The sequence below is a fragment of the Microcaecilia unicolor genome, chromosome 1 (genome assembly GCF_901765095.1).
Source record: "Microcaecilia unicolor chromosome 1, aMicUni1.1, whole genome shotgun sequence".
In the NCBI taxonomy this organism is placed as follows: domain Eukaryota; kingdom Metazoa; phylum Chordata; class Amphibia; order Gymnophiona; family Siphonopidae; genus Microcaecilia; species Microcaecilia unicolor.
In genome coordinates, this window is record NC_044031.1 from 690638090 (window position 1) to 690662223 (window position 24134).

The 24134-nt window shown below is 45.4% G+C and overlaps 1 protein-coding gene across 1 annotated transcript in view; it reads left to right on the forward strand.

Moving 5' to 3' along the window:
* The window catches only part of VPS13C (vacuolar protein sorting 13 homolog C), a 992635-nt gene that overhangs the window by 381930 nt on the left and 586571 nt on the right, over positions 1–24134 (forward strand). The window contains exons 35-36 of the mRNA XM_030188422.1: positions 7182–7284; positions 15652–15779. Of these exons, the coding sequence (XP_030044282.1) occupies positions 7182–7284; positions 15652–15779 (231 nt within the window). The remainder of the gene's footprint in view (positions 1–7181; positions 7285–15651; positions 15780–24134) is intronic.

Genomic DNA, 24134 nt, shown 5'->3' on the forward strand with positions numbered 1-24134 from the left:
GAACGACGCAGCGCTTCTGCACCCCAACCTTCAGTCTCTGGCTCTCACGGCCTGGATGTTGAGGGTGTAGATTTTGCTTTATTGGGTCTGTCTGAGGGGAGTCTCCCTCGTCTTGCTTGCCTCTAGGAAGGATTCCACTAAAAAGTTACTTTTTTAAGTGGAGGAGGTTTGTTGTTTGGTGTGAGAGCAAGGCCCTAGAACCTCGTTCTTGTTCTGCACAGAGCCTGCTTGAATACCTTCTACACTTATCAGAGTGCAATTAGCGCTTACCATCATCTTGTAGAGGGTAAAGCCATCTCTGGAGAGCCTGTAGTCGTTCGATTCATGAGAGGCTTGCTTTTGTCAAAGCCCCCTGTCAAGCCTCCTGCAACGTCATGGGATCTCAACGTCGTCCTCACCCAGCTGATGAAACCTCCTTTTGAGCCACTAAATTCCTGCCATCTGAAGTACTTGACCTGGAAGGTCATTTTCTTGGTGGCAGTTACTTCAGCTCGTAGAGTTAGTAAGCTTCAAGCCCTGGTAGCTCATGCTCCTTATACTAAATTTCATCATAACAGAGTAGTCCTCCGCACTCACCCTAAGTTCCTGCCAAAGGTGGTGTCGGAGTTCCATCTTAACCAGTCAATAGTCTTGCCAACATTCTTTCCCAGACCGCATACCCGCCCTGCTGAACGTCAGTTGCACACATTGGACTGCAAGCGAGCATTGGCATTCTATCTGGAGCGGACACAGCCCCAAAGACAGTCCGCCCAATTGTTTGTTTCTTTTGACCCCAATAGGAAGGGGGTCGCTGTCCGGAAACGCACCATCTCCAATTGGCTAGCAGATTGCATTTCCTTCACTTATGCCCAGGCTGGGCTGGCTCTTGAGGGTCATGTCACGGCTCATAGTGTTAGAGCCATGGCAGCGTCAGGGCCCACTTGAAGTCAGCCACTATTGAAGAGATTTGCAAGGCTGCGACGTGGTCATCTGTCCACACATTCACATCACATTACTGCCTCCAGCAGGATACCCGACGCGACAGTTGGTTTGAATCCAACTCCACCCTCCTGGACCCGGTTTTATTTTGTTCAGGTTGCACTCCCAGTTAGTTGTTCTTCATAGGTCAATTTCTGTTATGTCTTTGGTGTTGCGAGGCCCAATTGACCCTGTTGTTTTGAGTGAGCCTGGGAGCTAGGGATACCCCAGTCGTGAGAACAAGCAGCCTGCTTGTCCTCGGAGAAAGCGAATGATACATACCTGTAGCAGGTGTTCTCCGAGGACAGCGGGCTGATTGTTCTCACCTACCCTCCCTCCTCCCCTTTGGAGTTGCGTTTTTTTCTCATTTCTTTGCTTGTCATTTAACTGAGCGGGAACGGCTGCACACGGGCGGGAAGACGGCCGCGCATGCACGGTGGGCGTGCCCTGCATGCGGGTCCTCCGAGAATTTTCTTCTGGTTTGAGGGGCTGCCGTGGATGTCAACCCAGTCGTGAGAACAATCAGCCTGCTGTCCTCGGAGAACACCTACTACAGGTACGTATCATTCGCTGTCTCTGCCCGTCGATGGCTATGGCTTAAGCATTGGTCAGCGGACCATGCCTCCAAATCCCGCTTAGCCAAGTTGCCTTTTAATGGCAAGCTGCTCTTTGAGGATGAGCTGTAGAAGATCGTGACGGATCTCGGCAGTTCTAAAGGCAAGAGGTTGCCGGAGGTCAAGGCAAGGGCCAGCAGTGCTCACCCTGGTTCCTCTAAGGGCCGTTTTCAGGAAGCCCGTCGGTATCGCCCGGGCAAGTCGGGCTCCTCCTCCTCCTTCAAGCAGAGGTTCTCCCTGAAGCAGCATTCCTTTTGCAGAGACCGCCTCTCAGGAGGTTCTTCCTCCGGTCCTCCCCCAGAGTCTCGTACCCAATGACGGTACCCTGGTCCATGGCCCAGAGCAGATAGGAGGAAGGCTGTACTCTTTTCTTGGCGAGTGGACCAGGGTAACTTCAGACGCTTGGGTTCTAGAAGTCATCAGAGACGGCTACAAGTTGGAGTTCTGCCGGCCCCTGAGAGACGGGTTTGTGAACTCTTCCTGGAAGTCTCCCCTCAAAGTGGCCAGCAGTTCAGCAGACTCTGGACAACTTTCTCCGCCTTGAGGTGGTGGTCCCAGTGCCCGTAGAGCAGCGTGGCAGAGGACGTTACTCCATTTACTTTGTGGTGCCAAAGAAACGAGGCTCTTCTCGGCCTATTCTTGACCTCAAGGGAGTCAATCGGGCCTTGCGAATACGGCATTTCCATATGGAGACTCTCCGCTCCGTGATTGCTGCGATACAAGAAGGAGAATTCCTGGCATCCTTGGACATAAAGGAAGCTTATCTGCACATTCCCATCTGGCCGCCTCATCAGCGCTTCCTGCGCTTTGCAGTGCTGGGCCGGCACTTCCAGTTCAGAGCCCTCCCGTTCGGGTTGGCTACGACTCCGTGGACCTTCTCCAAAGTGTGATGGTGGTCACTGCGGCTTATCTCCATAAGGAAGGAGTGCAAGTTCATACCTACCTGGACGACTGGCTGATTCGAGCTCCCTCCTTTGCGGAGTGTGGGAGAGCGACGGACAGGGTCATTGCTCTTTTGAGCTCCCTGGGATGGATCATCAACCGGGAGAAAAGTCAGCTGCGCCCGACTCAGTCCCTGGAGTATCTGGGTGTTCGGTTCGACACCCAAGTGGGCAGAGTGTTCCTGCCGGACAACCGGAGCCTCAAGCTTCAAGCCCAGGTGGGCCGTTTCCTAGCCTCATCAGCTCCTCGGGCTTGGGATTATGTGCAACTGTTGGGCTCCATGATGGCCACGATGGAGGTAGTGCCCTGGGCGAGGGCCCATATGAGACCACTACAGCACTCTCTTCTGCGGCGCTGAACTCCGGTTTCGGAGGATTAAGCAGTTTGCCTTCCCCTGGACCCGGCGGTGAGAAGGGCGCTAAGTTGGTGGCTGATGTCAGACAAGTTGTCAGCCGGTATGCCTCTCACATCCCCGGAGTGGATTGTCGTTACGACGGACGCCTGCTTGACGGGCTGGGGAGCCCACTGCCTGGGAAGGACACCGCAGGGGATATGGTCGCCAGCGGAGGCGACGTGGTCCATCAACCTCTTGGAACTTCGGGCCATTCGGTTGGCGCTTCAAGCATTTCTTCAGGTACTGATACTGAGGCCAGTTCGAATCCTGTCAGACAATGCCACGGCCCTGGCCTATGTCAATCGCCAGGGAGGTACCAGGAGCGCCCCCTAGCCAGGTAGGCCATGAAGTTATGCCAGTGGGCAAAGGCGAATCTGGACCAGTTGTCGGCGGCTCACATTGCGGGAGTCCTGAATGTCGAGGCGGACTTTCTCAGTCGCCATACCTTGGATCCCGGAGAGTGGCAACTGTCTGCTCGGGTGTTCTTGGAGATCACGAAGCGCTGGGGCATGCCGACCTTGGATCTGATGGTGACCTCGGCCAATTGCCAAGTGCCTCAGCAGAGGACGGGACCCTTGATATCTGGGGGTCCATGCTCTTCTCCAGCAGTGGCCGGTACAGGAGCTTCTCTACGTGTTCCCACCTTGGCCTATGCTGGGCAGAATTCTTGGCCGGGTGGTCCTGGTGGGTCCAGACTGGCCCAGATGCCCTTGGTATGCGGACTTCTGATCCGGCTTTCCGTAGACCGTCCTCTGCGGCTTCCAGCGGAGCGGGGCCTCTTATGTCAGGGTTCCGTGGTGATGGAGGATCCCTCCCCCTTTGGTCTTACGGCCTGGCTCTTGAGCGGAAGCGGCTGAGGAAGAAGGGCTTCTCGGACAAGGTCATCGCCACTATGCTGAGAGCACGGAAGCGCTCTACTTCTGCTACGTACGCCAGGGTATGGCGTACCTTTGTATCATGGTGTGAGGCAGGATCCCTGTCGCCCTTCACTGTGCCAATTGCTTCAGTGTTGGCATTCCTGCAAGAAGGTCTGGAGAAAGGCCTGTCACTCAGCTCTCTTAAGGTCCAGGTAGTGGCTCTAGCTTGCTTCAGGAGTCACCGGAAGGGTGCTTCCCTGGCTTCTCAGCCAGATGTGGTGCGTTTTCTCAAAGGGGTTAATCACCTACACCCTCCTCTGCACTTGATAGTACCTACGTGGAATCTCAATCTGGTGCTGTGGGCCTTGCAGCCATTATCGCGGCTGTCTCTGAAGGACCTGACGTTGAAAGCGGTCTTTTTGCTGGCAATCGCTTTAGCCAGGAGGGTTTCCGAGCTCCAAGCGAGAGCCGTTCCTGCGGTTCACGGAGGCAAGAGTGTCTATTCGCCCAGTGCCTTCCTTCCTGCCCAAGATTTCTTGCTTCCATGTGAATCAGCAGCTTTGTCTACCCTCCTTCCGTAGGGAGGATTATCCAGAGGAATATCGTGCTCTCAGATGCCTGGATGTTAGACGAGTTATCATCAGATACTTGGAAGTGACCAACGATTTCCGGAAGTCAGATCACCTGTTTGTGCTGTTCGCGGGCCCCCGTAGGGGGTCTGCAGGTACCTAAACCTACCATGGCACGTTGGGTCAAGGAAACGATTGCGGCGGCTTATGTGGCCGCAGGGATGGTGCCGCCTATCCAGCTGAAGGCTCATTCTACTAGAGCACAGGCGGCTTAGATGGCAGAGTCCAGGTCAGTTTCCTTGGAGGAGATTTGCAGAGTCACAAGGAGCTGCCTGTGCCTGAAGTGGGAATCGAACTCAGTCACAGGCAGCTCCTTGTGACTCTGGGCAAGTCACTTAACCCTCCATTGTCCCATGTAATCCGCATTGAGCCTGCCATGAGTGGGAAAGCGCGGGGTACAAATGTAACAAAAAAAAAATTACCTTCCATATCATGAAGCAGATCAATACATAGACTGGTGGGATGTACCCAAGCAGTACTCACCCAGGGCGGGACATGGAAATCCCAGAACGCAACACTGAAGCTCCAAACTGGGCCTCGGCCCGTGCTGCCACATCCAAGCGATAATGCCGTGAGAAGGTATGAGCCGACGCCCAAGTCGCCGATCTGCAAATCTCCTCCAAGGAATCGGACCTTGATCTGCTATGATTAATGGAAAGAAAATTATCAGGTATGATACATAATTTTACCTTGTCTCTGATGTTATGATTTGAGGAGCCACAACATTGTCCTTTCTGCATTACTCAGAGGTTCAGATTGACTGCAGTCATTTTTTCAATAAACAACATGCAGATGTTGTCCCAGCTGTCCAGCTATGGTGATTGTTTGGAAGGGGCTTCTGCTCAGTGTGTTGCTGCGGCTAAGAAAGCAAATAGAATGTTAGGTATTATTAGGAAAGGAATGGAAAACAAAAATGAGGATGTTAATGCCTTTGTATCGCTCCATGGTGCGACCGCACCTCGAATATTGTGTTCAATTCTGGTCGCCGCATCTCAAAAAAGATATAGTGGAATTAGAAAAAGTGCAGAGAAGGGCGACGAAAATGATAAAGGGGATGGGACGACTTCCCTTTGAGGAAAGGCTAAAGCAGCTAGGGCTCTTCAGCTTGGAGAAAAGGCGGCTTATGGGAGATATGATAGAGGTCTATAAAATGAGTGGAGTTGAACGGGTAGATGTGAAGCGTCTGTTCCAAAAATACTAGGACTAGGGGGCATGCGATGAAGCTACAATGTAGTAAATTTAAAACGAATCGGAGAAAATGTTTCTTCACTCAACGTGTAATTAAACTCTGGAATTCGTTGCCAGAGAATGTGATAAAGACGGTTAGCTTAGTGGAGTTTAAAAAAGGTTTGGACGGCTTCCTAAAGGAAAAATTCATAGACCGTTATTAAATGGACTTGGGGAAAATCCACTATTTCTGGGATAAGCAGTATAAAATGTTTTGTACATTTTTGGGATCTTGCCGGGTATTTGTGACCTGGATTGGCCACTGTTGGAAACAGGATGCTGGGCTCGATGGACCTTTGGTCTTTCCCAGTATGGCAATACTTATGTACTTATTATGTATTTATGGCTTTCCTGCAGACCTTAGCAAAGTCGTGCTGACTGCTTGCAGTCTGTGTAAGAGGCTTTAGCCAACATGTATCAGAATGCTTTAATGAGACAGGTTCTGATTTGTGGAGCCGTACTATAGAGTTGTGCCATATAGTGCAACGTAGGGCTTTTGCTCATACACTGCTGCTGTATTGAAATAATTGAACTAGATGCTTGCTTATCCGACATTGCTGCCTGGATGTCCAACTGCCACCTGAAACTGAACATGGCCAAGACCGAGCTTATTGTCTTCCCACCCAAACCCACTTCCCCTCTCCCTCCACTCTCTTTCTCAGTTAATAACACCCTCATCGTCCCCGTCTCATCTGCCCGCAACCTCAGAGTCATCTTCGACTCCTCCCTCTCCTTCTCTGCGCTTATCCAGCAGATAGCCAAGACCTGTCGCTTCTTCCTGTATAATGTTAGCAAAATTCGCCCTTTCCTCTCTGAGCACACCACCCGAACTCTCGTCCACTCTCTCATTACCTCTTGCCTTGATTACTGCAACCTACTCCTCGCTGGCCTCCCACTTAGCCATCTATCCCCCCTTCAGTTCGTTCAGAACTCAGCTGCACGTCTTATTTTCCGCCTGGACCGATATACTCATATCACCCATCTCCTCAAGTCACTTCACTGGCTTCCGATCAGGTACCGCATACAGTTCAAGCTTCTCCTACTAACCTACAAATGCACTCGATCTGCAGCCCCTCCTTACTTCTCTACCCTCATCTCCCCTTACGGTCCTACCCGTAACCTCCGTTCTCAAGACAAATCCCTCCTCTCAGTACCCTTCTCCACCACCGCCAACTCCAGGCTCTGCCCTTTCTGCCTCACCTCACCCCATGCTTGGAATGAACTCCCTGAACCCATACTCCAGGCCCCCTCCCTGCCCATCTTCAAATCCTTGCTCAAAGCCCACCTCTTCAATGTCGCCTTCGGCACCTAACCACTACACCTCTATTCAGGAAATCTTGACTGCCCCAACTTGACATTTCGTACTTTAGATTGTAAGCTCCTTCGAGCAGGGACTGTCCTACTTTGTTATACTGTACAGCGCAGCGTAACCCTAGTAGCGCTCTAGAAATGTTAAGTAGTAGTAGTAGTACTAGTATTTGTAAAACATTTAATTCTGGTATTTCGTAGATTTACTAATTTAAATGTGTATTTACATCATACTGTGCATGTTATTTTATAGGTTGTTTTAAGTCCAGAAGACCTAACTGTACTACTAAAAATACTAGCAGAAAACCTTGGTGAAGCAGAGCCTAACACAAGTGAAGTGAAATCGATAGCAGAAGGTAAGGAGGTATTAATAAATTAGGTTTAGGTTTGGTTTTTTTTTTTGTAGTTGGACATTAGAGGATATTCAGCTGTGCAAAGATGCCACTAAATGAATAATCTTATTTATGTATGCTTGACAGTCATAACTTTTATTTGGATACCTTCCATTTCTCTGAGGACAAGCAAGACAATATGTCCTTACATCTGGGTGACATCATTTACAGAGTCCCTGTTTGGACATGGCCCAGATTTTCTTTTCACTTTCTGGAAGCTTTTGGCAGGCCTGACTGTGCGTGTGCCTTCCTGCCAGTCCAACTCACATGGGACCCTCAGTTTTCTTTAATTTGTGGAGCAGTGAAGACGTCTTTCTCTGTCATGCAATTGTTCTTTTCTCTCAGTTTTTTTTTCTTTGCCTTCCTTCCTTTTTTTGTTGTGAGTAGCATGGGACCAGTTATTTATTAATTTCTTTTGTTTGGCATGATGCTGAGGCATTGAGGGTGCCTTGCTGACTATCAGACCAATGCCCTGTCTGTCAGGCATTCATCGAGGCCGATGCCTCGTCAGGCATCAGAGCCAGAACCAACTGATGCAGTGCTCTTTTCCAGCCCATCAGGGGAGGAAGCAACACCAGAGTCCAGGTTGGCGCTCTCGCCCAGAGCCTAGTTGCATGTCCAGTGGTCGAAAACAGATGCGAACCCAGACATCCCATAAAGAGTACTTTGCCGAGTCAGATTCGGCCTGCTCCTAGGAGTTTGATGTAGAGCTAGAGGATCACTTGAAGGAGGGATTGCTTGGCCTACCTCCAGATCCCTCTCCACCACAGGAAAGGAGAAAGTCTCCTCTAGAGGAGCTCTCTTTCCTCAACTTTTATACCTGTGGATCCTGGATTCTGTACATGTACAGATCTTGGATGGAAGGGAGAGAGAGGGAGGGCAGATCCTGGATGGATGGGAGAGGGAAGGCAAATGGCGGATGGAAGGGGCAGAGAGAGAGAGGGTAAACGATGGAAGGAAGAAAAAGGGCAGACAGTGGTTGGAAGGGGGAGAGAGAGAGGGCAGATGGTGGATGGAAGGGACAGAGATAGAGGGCAGACCATAGATGGGAGAGAGAGGGCAGATAGTGGTTGGATGGGGCAGAGGGAGAGGAGAGGGCAGACAGTGAATGGAGGGGGCAGGAGAGAGAGGGCAGACACTGGATTGCAGGGGCAGGGAGAGAGAAGGCAGACACTGGATGGCAGGAAAAGAGAGAAGGCAGATGCTGGATGGAAGGGAGAGAGTGAAGAGAAGACGAGGAAAGCAGAAACCAAAGACAACAAACTGTAAATAAAATATATTTTTTCTTTTTTTGCTTTAGGATAAAGTAGTATTGTAGCTGTGCTAATAAATATTTATAAATAGAAAATGGAAATAAGGTAATCTTTTTATTCGACTAATTTTAATACATTTTGACAAACTCGGAGAACAAAATCCCCTTCCTCAGGTCAGGATAGGATACTGTAACAGCAGTTTCTCCGAGGACAAGCAGGCTGCTTGTTCTCACGATTGAGTCGTTGTCCGCGATGGCCCAGGAGACCGACAAATCTCTAAAGCAAAACAAAAGCTTTCTAGAACGCTCCGGCGCGCGGGCAGAACGAACTGCGCATGCGCAAACAGCTTCCCGCCCGCGGCATGAGCGCGACATCGTCAGTTTCTTTTCATCCGCGTCTGGAGTGACACGGTGTTCTGCTGTGATCATTTTGGCCCAGGAGACTTTTTGTGCGTTACGCCTCTTCTTATTTTTTCTTCGATTTTTGTGTTTTCACAAAATGTTTTAAATTTATTTATCAATTTACATATATAAAACAAGCAAAGAAAAATACTTGTCAAATAAATAACATTACTGTTCAAATATATGTAAAAAAAGGAAAAAATACTTTTAAGCAATTACAAACAGTACGTTAACTAAAGTCCACATTAGTGGGATTCAAAATTTACAATATGGATACAAAAAGGAAAATATTTAAGGAAGCTTTTTCTTTATCGGGTGTTCATAATGGATACCTTCTCCTATATATAGGGCTATACATTAACTGCTCCCTCGTTCTTTTGTAGCCAGGAACAAAGAAAGTTGGGCTGGCTCATAGAACACATATTTATTAGACTGATATTTTACTAGGCATTTGCAAGGGTACTTGTCTCATAAGTAAAAATCTCTGTCTACGTTTTTGAGTCTCCTTGGTTACATCAGGGAAGAGATGAACCTTTAAACCAAGGAAGCTCTTATCTTTATTCTGGAAGAAAAGTCTTATCAACCAGTTCTTATCTGGGGTTAAGGCTACTGTGGCAATTAAAGTAGAAGCTTTAACTAGGTCAGTATTTGAGGATTCCAATATCATTGAAATATCTAGTTCTGATTTTTCTTGAGATACTTGGTGTTTCATGGGCAAATAATATATTTGTGTAAATGGTGGAACCATTTCCTTGACACACCAAGTATCTCAGTAATGTACTTTCTGAGCATTTCCCTTGGTAGCACTCCAACTTTTTTTAGGAAAGTTCAAAAATCGAATATTATTATTTCTGGTAACATCCTCCAAGAATTCAGTTCGTCTTCTCAAGGAAATTAAATCCTTAATCCTAGTCTCCTGGCGTGAATGTACCTCTTTCATCTCTTTTTCCAATTCCACTTGCCGGTTCGATATTGTCTCTACCCTGATTTCAGTTTCTTGAACCTTTTGGTCCAATTTACAATTTAAACAGATCTTGACATAATTGTTTTATTTGTGGACTTAAGGATTTCCCCAAGTCCACAATCAAAGTATACAGTCTCAAGTGTAATTTCAGTAGGTTTCTGAGATTTAGGAAATTGTACCTCTGCAGCAACAGCAATGTTTTGTTGTGCTCTATTTCCTGTGACAACTTCCATCTGTTCCTGGATATTAGGCGTTGTTTCTCTCCCTTGAGAGGCACCTTGTTCGCCAAATAGGTCCACACTCTCCGCAGAATGACTCTCCTTCTCGGCCTGTTGAACGACTTCACTCTTCGATGGCGTCCAACTGGGAACCGGCGTCGACGTGCTCACTCCCGAGGGTTGCAGGGGAGGCACCCTAACATCGTGGCTGAGTGATAGCTCCAGTCCAATGTTCTCTGAGGTGTTACCATCTCCACCCAGTTGACCTAGCGAACCTGCTCCCGGTGTCTGTGGTATCTCTGCTCTGCGAAGGTAACTAATCATTGTGGATTGAGAGAGAGGATTTTGCCGTGATGGGGCGGCAGAGGAGGACAACCGGCCCTTCTCTTCGGCATTTTCTCTAAGAGCCTGCTGAGCGTCCAATCTAGTCAGCGACCATTGTGAATCCCGTCATGTCCCCTGAATCTCACAAAATTAAAAAAAAAAAAGTTTATTTTTTCCCTTTATTTCTTTAGTTTTTTTCCACTAAAGTTCGAGTTTCCTTCTTTTTTCGTAGCGGCCAGCTTTTAGGCTTCTCGGCCGGGTTTTATTTTCCTTTTTTGTGCCTTTTAAATTGGCACAATCACGTCCTTTAATTTCACAGCCACCGTTTTTACGTCCATGTCATCGAGGAAACCCAGCGGCTTCAAGCGTTGTACTCTGTGCAACCGGACCATCTCGGATACTGACCCCCATGTGTGGTGCCTCCAGTGCTTTCGGCCCAATCATTTGCCAGCTGCTTGTAAGCTGTGTTCTTTAATGAAAAAAACGGACCCAAGTGTCTCGGGAGGCTAAACGTGAAATACTTTTTGCGGATCGGTCCGGTCCTTCGACATCGGCATCGGTACCAAGGTCGGCGGCATCGATGTCGACGTCAAGGGCGGCATCGATGTCGAGGGAAGCATCGACTTTGAGAGCGCAGGTAATGGCTGCCGAACGACCATATTGCGCTGGGAGCAGCGAGGCATCGAGTGGGTCTCCACCTGTCTCGAGGCCTATTGCTATACAGGTCCACCGGGACCGACCGTCGGACCCTGCCCCGAGGAGGCGTGAGGATTCCACGTCCTCCTCTTCGGTATCAAGGAGTCTCGATGACGATGGAAGCTGTCGACGAGCGCATCAGGGCCCTTCTTAAAGAGCTTCTGGAGGGATTGCTGCACCAGTCTACTTCGGTGCCAGGGGTGCTTGCGCCTTCTGCACCGACTGTTGAAGCGGCATCTGGTCCTTCACCTGTGGTGAGGTCCCCGTCCTCGGTGCCGCTTGTGGCATCGGCATCTGCTGCTACTCGGGTTGACTCTCCTTCGACGTCGGTGGAAGAAGCTTTGCCGCAGTCCAGGCAGGGGTCGACTTCTCGACATCCCCCTCGAGGGCGTCGTTCCTCGATGTCGAGACAGGCTCGGGTTCGGGCTGCTCTTAGAGAGCTTTTGTCTGATACCGATGATGAGCACTCATGGGAGGAAGAGGAAAATCTCAGATACTTATCTGAAGAAGAGTCATATGGGGTCCCCTCTGATCCTACTCCGCCAATTGAAAGAAGTATGTCTCCGCCTGAGAGTCTTTTGTTTCCTCCTTTGTTCGGGAAATGTCTAAGGATATTCCCTTCCCTATGGAGGTTGTGGATGAGAACGCACATGCTGGGACTGAGCCTGAACCGGCTGCCGAGAAGCAGGAGTGTACCTACGCCTATTATAGGAATAAGGAGCACTCCTCCTTCCTCCAAAAAACCTTCTAGAAGAGGAGGCAGTAGCAGAAGACGTCCGGCGGGAGAGAGAATCCATGGCATCATGATGCTTTTTCATCTGATCAACAATATCCTCTACTTTTTCTCCAAAGAGATTATCCGCCCGGCAAGGAACATCTGCCATTCACTGCTGGGTCTTGTGATCCAGGTCAGAGACACGCAGCCATGAGAGTCTGCACATCACTATACCTTGAGCAGCTACTCGGGATGCTACATCAAAAGTGTTGAAGACCCTAGCTTCCCAGTGGTGCTAGGCCACAGGGGATCTAGAGGATGTAATCCATCTCTCCACCGATTTTTTTTCAGCTCCCTTCAGTGGTGGACCATTGGATCCATTCTGACCTTGGGACGTCCATTCCAAATTCCTCAGGCACAAAAAGTGCTGATGACGGATGCATCCCTTCTGGGGTGGGGAGCTCATGTAGATGAACTTCACACTCAAGGGGTTTGGTCTTTTCAGGAAAAGGGTTTTCAGATCAACCTCCTGGAATTGCGAACGATCTGGCACTCTCTCAAGGCTTTCAGAGATCGGCTGTCCAACCAGATCATCTTAATTCAGACAGACAATCAGGTTGCTATGTATTACACCAACAAGCAGGGGGGCACCGGATCTCGCCCTTTGTGTCAGGAAGCCATCAGGATGTGGCTTTGGGCCCACCATCACGGTATGTTTCTCCAGGCCACATATCTGGCAGGCATAAACAGTCTGGCGGACAGGTTGAGCAGGATCATGCAACCTCACGAGTGGTCCCTCAACATGGACAGTTGTCCACAATATCTTCCGAGCGTGGGGCACCCCCTTGGTGGAACTTTTTGCCACTCACTTCAATCCAGACTTCAGGCCCACGACAGACTAGCGTCAGATGCCTTTCTCTTACATTGGGGAACAGGCCTTCTATATGCGTATCCTCCTATACCTCTAGTAGGAAAGACTCTCTTGAAACTCAGGCAAGACCGGGGAACCATGATTCTGATTGCACCTTTTTGGCATCATCAGATCTGGTTCCCTCTTCTTCTGGAGTTGTCCTCCGAAGAACCATGTTGATTGTTTTCCTACCCTCATCACCCAGAACGAGGGGTCGCTTCTACATCCCAACCTCCAGTCTCTGGCTCTCACGGCTTGGATGTTGAGAACTTAGGCCTCTTTAGGCCTTTCAGAGGGTGTCTCCCGAGTCTTTCTTGCTTCCAAGAAAGATTCCACAAAAAGGTGTTATTCTTTTAAATGGAGGAGGTTTGCCGTCTGGTGTGACAGCAAGGCCATAAATCCCTTTTCTTGTCCTACACGGACCCTGCTTGAATACCTTCTACACTTATCAGAGTCTGGTCTCAAGACCAACTCCATAAGGGTTCACCTTAGTGCGATTAGTGCTTACCATCAACGTGTAGAGGGTCAGCCTATCTCTGGACAGCCTTTAGTTGTTCACTTCATGAGAGGTTTGCTTTTGTCAAAGCCCCATGTCAAACCTCCACCAGTGTCATGGGATCTCAACTTCGTTCTCACACAGCTGATGAAAGCTCCTTTTGAGTCACTGAATTCCTGCCATCTGAAGTACTTGACCTGGAAGGTCATTTTCTTGTGGCTGTTACTTCAGCTTGTAGAGTCAGTGAGCTGCAAGCCCTGGTCACCTTATATCAAGTTTCATCATAACAGAGTAGTCTTCCTCACTCACCCTAAGTTCTTGCCGAAGGTGGTGTCGGGAGTTCCATCTGAACCAGTCAATTGTCTTGCCAACATTTTTTCCCTGTCCACATACCCGCCCTGGTGAGGACATGTTGCACACCTTGGACTGTAAGAGAGCATTGGCCTTTTACGTGGAGCGGACAAAGCCCTATAGACAGTCCGCCCAGTTGTTTTTCTTTTAATCCCAACAGGAGGGGAGTCGTATCGGAAAATGCACCATCTCCAATTGGCTAGCAGATTGCATTTCCTTCACTTATGCCCAAGCTGGACTGACTCTAGAGGGCCATGTCACAGCTCATAATGTTAGAGCAATGGCTGCGTCAGTGGCTCACTTGAAGTCAGCCTCTATTGAGAAGATTTGCAAGGCTGCAATGTGGTCATCAGTCCACACATTCACATCTCACTACTGCCTTCAGCAGGATATCCGACGCAACAGTCAGTTTGGGCAGTCGGTGCTGCAGAATCTGTTCGGGGTTTAGAATCCAACTCCACCCTCCTAGGCCCATTTTTGTTTTATTCCAGGCTCCACTCTCACTTAGTTGTATTTCTTTTCAGGTCAATCTCTGTTATGTCTTCGCCGTTGCGAGGCCCAATTGACCAATGTTTATTGTTTTGAGTGAGCCTGGGGGCTAGGGATACCCCATGCATAAGAATATTGAGCCTGCTTGTCCTTGGAGAAAATGAAGATACATACCTGTAGCAGGTATTCTCCGAGGACAGCAGGCTCAATATTCTTGCAACCCTCCCTCCTCCCTGTTGGAGTTGTTTCACTTATATTGTTTTGCTTTTTATTAAACAGATCATTGTACGTTTGCGTCGCGGGCGGTAAGCCGCCCACGCATGCGCGGTGGTTCGGCCCACGCGGCAGAACGTTTGGAAAGGTTCTTGAGCTTTTGAATGTTTCTTCCGTCTCCTGGGCCGTCGCAGACCACGACCCATGCGTAAGAATATTGAGCCTGCTGTCCTCGGAGAATACCTGCTACAGGTATGTATCTTCATTTTACAGGATCAAAGAAATATGATCATGTAACCCCTCTTCTTAAAGATGCACATTGGTTACCCATCACACACAGGACCACCTATAAAATTGGTTTTCAAAATCAGACTCTCTGAATCCCCCTCCTTAGTGCATGCACTGACTTCATATATCCCTTCTCGAGTACTCTGTTCATCTCAACATCTTCTTATTGTATCATTCTTTTATCAGACATGTTAAGCGAAAGTCTATTTTTTCAGTTGCAGGTCCCATTTTATGGAATGCTATGCCCCTTAACTTCAGATCATAGACCTCTCTAGCAAAATTTAAAACAGACCTCAAAATGTTGCTCTTAGAGGATGCTTTTATCCTCACATAGATACCTGCCAGCCAGCTCAGACATACCATTCCCTCCTCTGTCCCTACTGATACCCCATCTTTCCTGCTAACTATTGTAGTTTAGTTTCTCCCTCCCTATGCTATTTTCCCCATCTCTCTCTTTTCTAATGTTTATCTCTTCTCTTCTTTCTGATTTTTGAATTGTAAGCCACATAAATATATATTGTTTGATTTGTGGGATAGCAAGACTGAAATAAACTTGGATCAAAGGGCAAAGATTTGGAACAACCTTCTGATCCTATTAGACAAATTTCTTTCTACTACCTTTTTCACAAAGCCTTAAAGACATATCTGTTCTCGAGATAATTTGTATGTTACTAATGGGTTTTAATTTGTAATGGCCCTCTATTGTCAGAGGTCCCTCTTGAGCTGGAGCTCTTAAGTTTTGGAAGCTTTTCATATTTGCCGTACAATAAGTTGCATGATTTTATCAGTATTTATATGTGCAAATAATTTTTGAAAAATATTAACTAGTAATTTACCCCGTGTTTACTAAAGCACATGGCAATGCTGAAACAGCCCATTCAAAGTGAATGGGCTGTGTCGGCATTAGTGCATAGCTAAGTAAGCAGGAGGGTTAGTTATTTTTTCAGGTACAATACTGATTATGACATGTTTGTTTTATTAAAAATTACTTAACTTATTATTGAAAATGGCAGGTCGATTTAAAGAAACTGGGCCAGTACCAAAATTCATGGATGATATACAAGAAATTTTACCTGATCCATTGAAAGAAGGCTTCCATGAAGATGTTATTAACTTACTCCTCAATTTTGAAATTAGAAAGGTACAGTATGTGAAACCTTATTTTTAGAAAATGTGGGATACAAGTGCAATAAATATTAAAAAAATGGAACTCAAGAGTAAATTTCATAAACTGAAAAACTTTGTGCCAGTTAGGGATCTAGAGTCATCTGATATGGATATCCTTTCACTGTAGGGACATTATACCAAGGAGAGAGACTTTAAAAATTGTATTTTCAGAAACAGCATTGATCATTCATTTTCCTCTTATCCAGACAAAATCAATGGTTTAGTGGATAGCCCTAAAAGAGGATTAAGTTTATTTCACAAATATTGCATTTTGGCACTATAGCCAGCAGTGAAAACTTGAGAAGGGTGATTACTGCGTTATTAAAGTTTTATTCTTCATTAAGTGAAGTCTGTTTTTCATTATGTACTAAACAAATTCTGCTTTTGTTTTGGAAATACTGCTGTCTTTAAATGGGTTTGGTCCTAGGTACATGAGGCATCACTTGTTCTAACTAAAGGACCTCAATTACACAATATATACTGTAGCAGCGCTTCATTTGTCAGAAGACACGAATGCTCCCAACTCTTAATGCGCATTGGCTCCTCATTGGTCCACTCAACCTTCCTTCCCCAACATTTATTCTTTAATTCTTTAATCATTTAATTCTCAAACAATCTTAAAACTTAGCTTTTCTTGGTGGCTGATAGCAGTTTGATGTTAACAGGGAACCCATTATTCAATGTGAATGACATGCGGCATGTTTCGCAGTAGCTGCGTCAGAGTCAAATCAACTATAACCAAAAGAAGATGTACATTAAATTCCATACTTCAAACTCCTACATAACCTACAGTACATCGTAATAATCTATAAACATCTACTCACTCTTATGCACGCCATCCTCAGGTTTCTATTCTTCAAATGGCGCCAACGTTCCTGCACTTTAAATAGTACTGCCCACAATTTCCACCAATCACACTCTAACCTGATTCACCTATCTGATCTCCTCCCTTTCTTATGTCATAACAACGAGCTTCATTCCAATTGGTTATTAAGTCCCCGAGGGGCTACAGTGTCTAAATTAAATATCCAGCGCTGTTCCTTAAAGTTGAGTATCTTAGCACTATCACCCCCTCCCATCCTAATTCAACCACATCAGTGATCCTCCATCTTAATTCAGATATATCATGTGCTTTTTCTAGCCAGTGTTGCGACTTCCTGTGTCATACGCAAATTCATGGATGACCTGGGAAATTTGGAAGCAGTGGCTAAAGAAGTTAGACACTGGAATGTGGGCACAAAAGCATCAGATTTTGTTTCTTTGTGATAATTGTGCTGAACACAGTGATGATGTCAGGCTGTCTAACGTCAAGGTGGTCTTCCTGCCACCAAACAATACGTCTCTGATCCGACCTATGGATCAGGGCATAATAGCCAATTTCAAACAACATTATCGGGCTCTTGTGCTACGTCATCTGATGAGCATTATGGATGACCAGACTGGCAAGGATAAACATGCTGTTGAACTGGCTCGTAATCTATTACTATTGGATTCCCTACATATGCAGAAAGAAGCTTGGAATCATGTTACACAGGCAACCATTGTGAACTGCTACAAGCAGTTAGGGATGTGGAGAAGGACGAAACAGATGCAGCTGTTGCAAACATGTCAGATGAACAGGCTATTGATATCCCAGCCTGTGTTACTGAAGAGGAGTTTTATCGCTACGTAGCTGTTGATTACGATCTACAAACAGCTGACGACAGCACTGATGTCCAGATATGTGCCTACACGCAGGCAACGGCTGATGATGAAATGAGCAGCGAGGCACATGCTGATGAAATTCAACAACCTCCTGTCACTTTTGCAAGAACGCTGGAGAGTCTCAACACCGTGTGGGCCTATCTGGAGGCCACTGAATGCCAGTGCTATGACAGTTTTTACTGTCTGGCAGACGTAGTCTATGGAACTCTCAGACACAAGTGTGTACAGAGGACTATGACTGATTACTTCAAGTTAGCTTAACATCAGTTAACGGAGACTGTATACTGTACATATAATAGTACTGTACATATGTTTATCAGATGCCAAGCTTCTTTGTGTCACAACGGTTATGTGCACACTCCGGTTAACTGCAAGTGTTTCTTTGGTCCCAGACCCTTGCACTTAAGCGGATTGCACTGTAAATATAATTATCTGCTTACAATGTAAAAACATCTATTTCAAAGTAAAAACATCTATATTAAAATCTTTAATAAATGAAAAGACACACAAAAAGGTATTCAAAGCAACATAATTCATTAAACATAAATTCTTAAATAATCAAATTGACATACCTAACCAGGGACACACAGTACTTAGCCCTGGTAGTAAAATTGAGCATCCAAGATGACCTGAAGAAATAGCATAAGAAACAAGAGTTAAAAGCTCCATGTTTAGTAGTGAGAATTAAACAGTGCTAGAGTGATAAAATTAATCACTAATGAAACTTGTTAAAGGCTCTATATTTAAAAGAGATAGATGTGAAAAAAGGTAAAACAACTCTTAGATGGTGCTATAATGACAGGGTCAAAAAAAGACAAAAGCAAGGGGATAAACTTCAGCAGTTTCTTACTCACAGATGGCAGAGCAGCTACTTCATACTTCTGTGCAGGAGTCCTCCATCTTGAATTCTGCCTCTATTTATATTAATGAATTACCCTACTACTACTACTATTTAGCATTTCTATAGCGCTACAAGGCATACGCAGCGCTGCACAAACATAGAAGAAAGACAGTCCCTGCTCAAAGAGCTTACAATCTAATAGACAAAAAATAAATAAAGTAAGCAAATCAAATCAATTAATGTGAACGGGAAGGAAGAGAGGAGGGTAGGTGGAGGCGAGTGGTTACAAGTGGTTACGAGTCAAAAGCAATGTTAAAGAGGTGGGCTTTCAGTCTAGATTTAAAGGTGGCCAAGGATGGGGCAAGACGTAGGGGCTCAGGAAGTTTATTCCAGGCGTAGGGTGCAGCGAGACAGAAGGCGCGAAGTCTGGAGTTGGCAGTAGTGGAGAAGGGAACAGATAAGAAGGATTTATCCATGGAGCGGAGTGCACGGGAAGGGGTGTAGGGAAGGACGAGTGTGGAGAGATACTGGGGAGCACCAGAGTGAATACATTTATAGGTTAGTAGAAGAAGTTTGAACAGGATGCGAAAACGGATAGGGAGCCAGTGAAGGGTTTTGAGGAGAGGGGTAGTATGAGTAAAGCGACCCTGGCGGAAGATGAGACGGGCAGCAGAGTTTTGAACCGACTGGAGAGGGGAGAGGTGACTAAGTGGGAGGCCAGCAAGAAGCAGATTGCAGTAGTCTAAACGAGAGGTGACAAGGGTGTGGACGAGGGTTTTGGTAGAGTGCTCGGAAAGAGCACTCTTAATCTTTAAAAGTCTTCAAAAATAATTCTTATGAATAACAAAAAGGAGAGGGGGTTGTTATTGGTTCTTTATCTTATAACTTGCAAGATTACTTGAAACCAAGATTTAAAATATAAATTTTAAAACTAACCACAGATTCTAAATCTCGAATGATGCCCTTCTCAAAAATGTAATTTTTATTTAAAAAAAAAACAACCCTCTGGAAAACGCTAAAAAATGCTAAAAACGTTATGTGTTCCAGTGGCCATCTTGGCTGCGTTCCAGTGACATCAGGCGTCCCTGGAGCCAAAAAAAAAAGCCTGCTGAGCACACATTGCTTTGAAAGCATATGCTTTTAATGCTAAAACAATTATAAAACCAATTTAAAGGAGCAAAACATATGTAAAATAAGTAGTAATTGCTTCTTAACATGTGATTTGATTCAATTCAGAGTTCAGAGAAGTGTACATAAAATAAATAAAAATACATACATAATGCATTTCGTTAACTTAAAATGGATGCTAAATAACTTAATAAATAAATGCATAAAAATCCATAAATAATTACATACATAGGGACTAAAGAGAATCTTATATAAATAGCATGTTTTTTTCATATGTTAAAAATGTAATAAAATGCAGGCTAATAAATCCAATTCCTTATTCAAGCCATGTGGGAGTACTGTATTGAAACTAAAAATTAACTTCTGTTCTCACAAGAATCTTATCCATATCTCCACCTTGCCTTGATAGTTTTGGTTTACAAATCACTTAAAATCTGTAATCTTGAAATCTGTGACCCATGGCACTTTTGTGCTCTATAATTCTTTTATTAGGTGTCCTCATCTTACCTATGTACATAAGGTTTAAGGGCAAATGCAGCCTAATATAACACAGCTGGACTGACAGAGAAGTGTCTTAGAACATATGGTTTCTTGCTAACTGGGTGTGTGGTAAATGTAGTTTTATTGTTTACTGGACAAACTGAACATCTCCCACATGGTTAGTGGACCCAGGAGAGAAATTTGTTCATGTGTGTTTTGTTAAAATCAGCCAAAACTAAAAAAATCTTTCAGATTCTTGCCCCTCTTATAAGAAATTAAAATATCTTTACTTATAAATGCATCATTTGTACTAGATACCAATATTTTTTTCAGGATTTTCATAATATCATAGGATAGGTGATTGAATTCTAAGGCACAAAAACAACCCCGTCTCCGTCCTTTATTTCTCTTTTCTTTAAAAGTTCCTCTCTGGTGTACTGTTCTGCTCTTTGGAAACCCTTATTTGTACATTGGTCTGGGTAATCTCTTAATTTGAAATGATTTTTCAGTTCTAAAGCTCTCTCCTTATACAAATGTTTGAGCAAACTCTCTTGATTCTTAAAAACTGACTAAATGGGAGATTATTTTTAAGAGGTCTGTTATGATAGCTGGTAAAATGAAGTAACGTATTCACGTCGGTGGGCTTTCTATAAGTATCTGTATTAAATCTACCATTGTGCTGGGATTTAAGCATGTCCAAAAATGGAATCTTGGATTTATTGTATTCTATCTTAAACTTAATGTTTTCATTTTGTGTATTAATCCATTCATAAAGTCTATTTAGTTACTTCTCACTACCTGAACATATTGTGTGTCCCTGGTTAGGTATGTCAATTTCGTTTTTTAGAATGTATGTTTAATGACTTATGAATGTATGTTTAATGAATTATGTTGCTTTGAATATCTTTTAATGTGTTTTGTACATGTGGATTTTAATGAAGTTCTTTTCATTTATTAAAGATTTTAATATATTTGTTTTAAGGGGTGAGGTGATAGCCTATGTGACGGCACGGGATAGAAAGATAGCTAGGGCCATTGAACATTTGGAAAAGCAGGCAAAGAGGGCAAAAAGACAATATGTGAGCAACCCAAACAGGGGAACCTGGGAACGTCTTAAAACAATACAGATAGCTCTAAACTCACATTTACATGAGAAAACTATGAGAGCGATGTTTTATCAAAAATACAGATTGCAAAGGTTTGGTAACAGGACAGGCCCCCTCTTAGCGAGGCTGGTAACAAACAGGAAGCCCTACAGGGTGGTCACAGCGGTGAAAGATAGCCAAGGGGTGATAAAGACCCAAAGTGAAGATATTAGACAGATATTTGTGCAATATTACTCCCAGCTATATCAAAGTCAGAAGAAGCCCAAGGAGAGGTTTTCTCTGAATAGTTATTTGGAGAGCCTAGGTTGTCCCAAGGTTACTAGACCAAGAGATTAGACAGTTGAATGAACTCATTCAAGGGCAGGAACTCCAGAAGGTAATCAGGGGCCTGGCGTTGTCATCTGCACCGGGCTCGGACGGGTTCTCGGGGGAGTACTATAAATTGTTACCAGAGACCACATTGGGCATATTGGGAGCATACTACGACTCGGTTGTGCAGACTGGAGAATTCCCGCACCACGCAAACTCAGCGCTAATAACATTGTTGCCGAAACCGGGAAAACCAGAAGACCAAGCTGAAGCCTATCGGCCAATATCGCTGCTTAATGTTGATAATAAAATACTAGCGAAAATTTTGGCTGATAGACTAGCACGGATTCTGCCGAGGCTGATCGGGGAAGAGCAGACAGGGTTCGTGCGGCAAAGGCAAGCAGGAGGGAATGTCCGCAAACTCCTCTTAGCAATGGCCCATAGCAAAAATGACGATGTACCAGCTCTACTCCTGAGTCTTGACGCAGAAAAAGCATTTGACAAAGTAGACTGGGAGTTTATGTTTGGTACACTGCACTATATGGGTTTCCAGGGTTGGTTCTATGATGCCATTAATGCCCTATATAAAGAACCCTCGGCGGCGATCCTCATTAATGGAGTGAAAAGTGAACGCTTTCCGATTAATAGGGGAACATGTCAGGGGTGCCCTTTGATGCCCTTACTGTTTATACTTGTGCTGGAACCACTACTTAGAGCAATAAAATTAGAATGGGAGATACAGGGGGCAAGGATTGGAGCTCATGAGATTTAAGCGTTAGCATTTGCAGACGATTTATTGATTTTGACTACCAATCCAGACAAGTCAATTCCAATCTTGTTACAAATAATTGAGAGGTATAGTCTGCTTTCAGGGTTTACCTTACATCTTAAAAAATCAACAGCCATGATGGTGCAGGGGGAAGGGACCCAAAGGCAACGGCAACTTAATGTGACTTGGGTGGAAAGAGTTTTGATACTTGGGGGACCATATACCAAAGGAATTGACGCAGCTATATCACTTAAATGTCTCTAAGCTGATTGGGGATACACGCACAAGATTGCAGTTATGGCATGATTACCCATTGTCTTTGATGGGACGTATTGCTGTAATAAACATGATGATTGTGCCTAGGTGACTTTATGTATTCCAGGTGCTCCCATTATTCCTCACAGACACTGATGAAAAGACGTTGAACCGAGTTATTCAGAGATTCCTCTTGCGGGGGAAGCGGGCTAGGATACCACTATGGACACTACAAACCCCAGTGGAATTCGGAGGTCTGGGGCTTCAGAGTATACGACACTTAACAGTGGCAAGTGGCATGCGCCACATAAATGATTGGCTCAGAGGAACAAGTTATTTCTCGGCCACTGAAATAGAGATAACAGCGCTACAAAAGATACACCCTGGATCTGTTACATGCACCAATTACAATAACACGCAACGAATATATAGATACAGGAATCTTTACAACCGCGCGAGTGGTTTGGAGATGGGTCTGCAGATTGCACCGTTTCTCAGCAAAAACGATGCCGTACCCGCCTATATGCGGGAACCCAGACTTTAAGCCAGGGCAGTTACATAACGCATATAGGAGATGGAAACAACAAGGCTTGATTTATCTGACACAGGTGTTGACAGAAGACGGGAAAATTAAACCTTTTGATGAACTGCAGAAAAGCTTTAAGTTAACCACATCTGACATATTTTACTGCTACCAGCTGAAACATTATATAGTTAGCTTACCATGGGACTCCCTAACTGAAGTTCTGCAGGTGGAGCTGGCGGAAGTGTTTACTTTCAGATCCCAACAGAAGGTTCCACTGACGTTCCACCATAAGCACATAAAAGACACAAAGGCAGAGCTCAACACTAGGAAGCTGGCAGAGGTATGGAGTGAGGAGCTGGAAGTGATTATAACTGCTGGAACACTGAAAGATCATGTATTGGGGCTACGGCGGATAACCCATTTATCAAAACATTGGGAAATCCAATACAAAATGGCACTCAGAGCCCACATACCACCAAGGAGGGCATTCTATATGGGGCTGTCCCCGGATGGGGCATGCCCAAAATGTGGGGCAGAGGGAGCCACCCTTGGACATATGTTTTGGGTTTGCCCAAAAATTCACACTTTCTGGGGCAGGCTACTGAAGTGGATATCACGTATTTGGCACAGGGACTGGCAATTAAATTCAGAGCTACTATTTGGAAAGCTACAAATCTGTGGTCCAAATCAGCTGGGTATGAAAGAATTTGCGTCTAGAGCCATTATTGTAGCCAAACATAGCATATTAACAGCACGGTTGTCTCCAAAGCCCCCTCTATATCAGTCCTGGAGAGGGGAGATGATACAGCTTATGAGATTTGAAAGACTGGAAGCAAAGCAACAGCCCCCCGCCAGAGAGAGGAAGCTTCAACCGCAGGTGGGGCCCGTTCATGGACACATTGACGCCTAAGGCACGAGGGTATTTACTGAATATGTAAAAGACAGGGCAGTATGGCCCGCAAAACAATTATGGAATTGCCATTTGGGGGGGGGATGGGGGGAAGAGGGGGGGATGGGGGGAGGGGGGAAGAGGGGGGGGGATGGAGGGTGAGGAGGGTTCAGTATTTAGAAGTTTGCTGTTAACAGAGGAGATTGTATAAGAATTGAGATTGTTTGCACCAGCGAGTATGTACCTCAGTTATGAAAAAGTCAATAAAAATCATTTAAACATATTTGTTTTTACTTTGGTATAGATGTTTTTGCATTGTAAG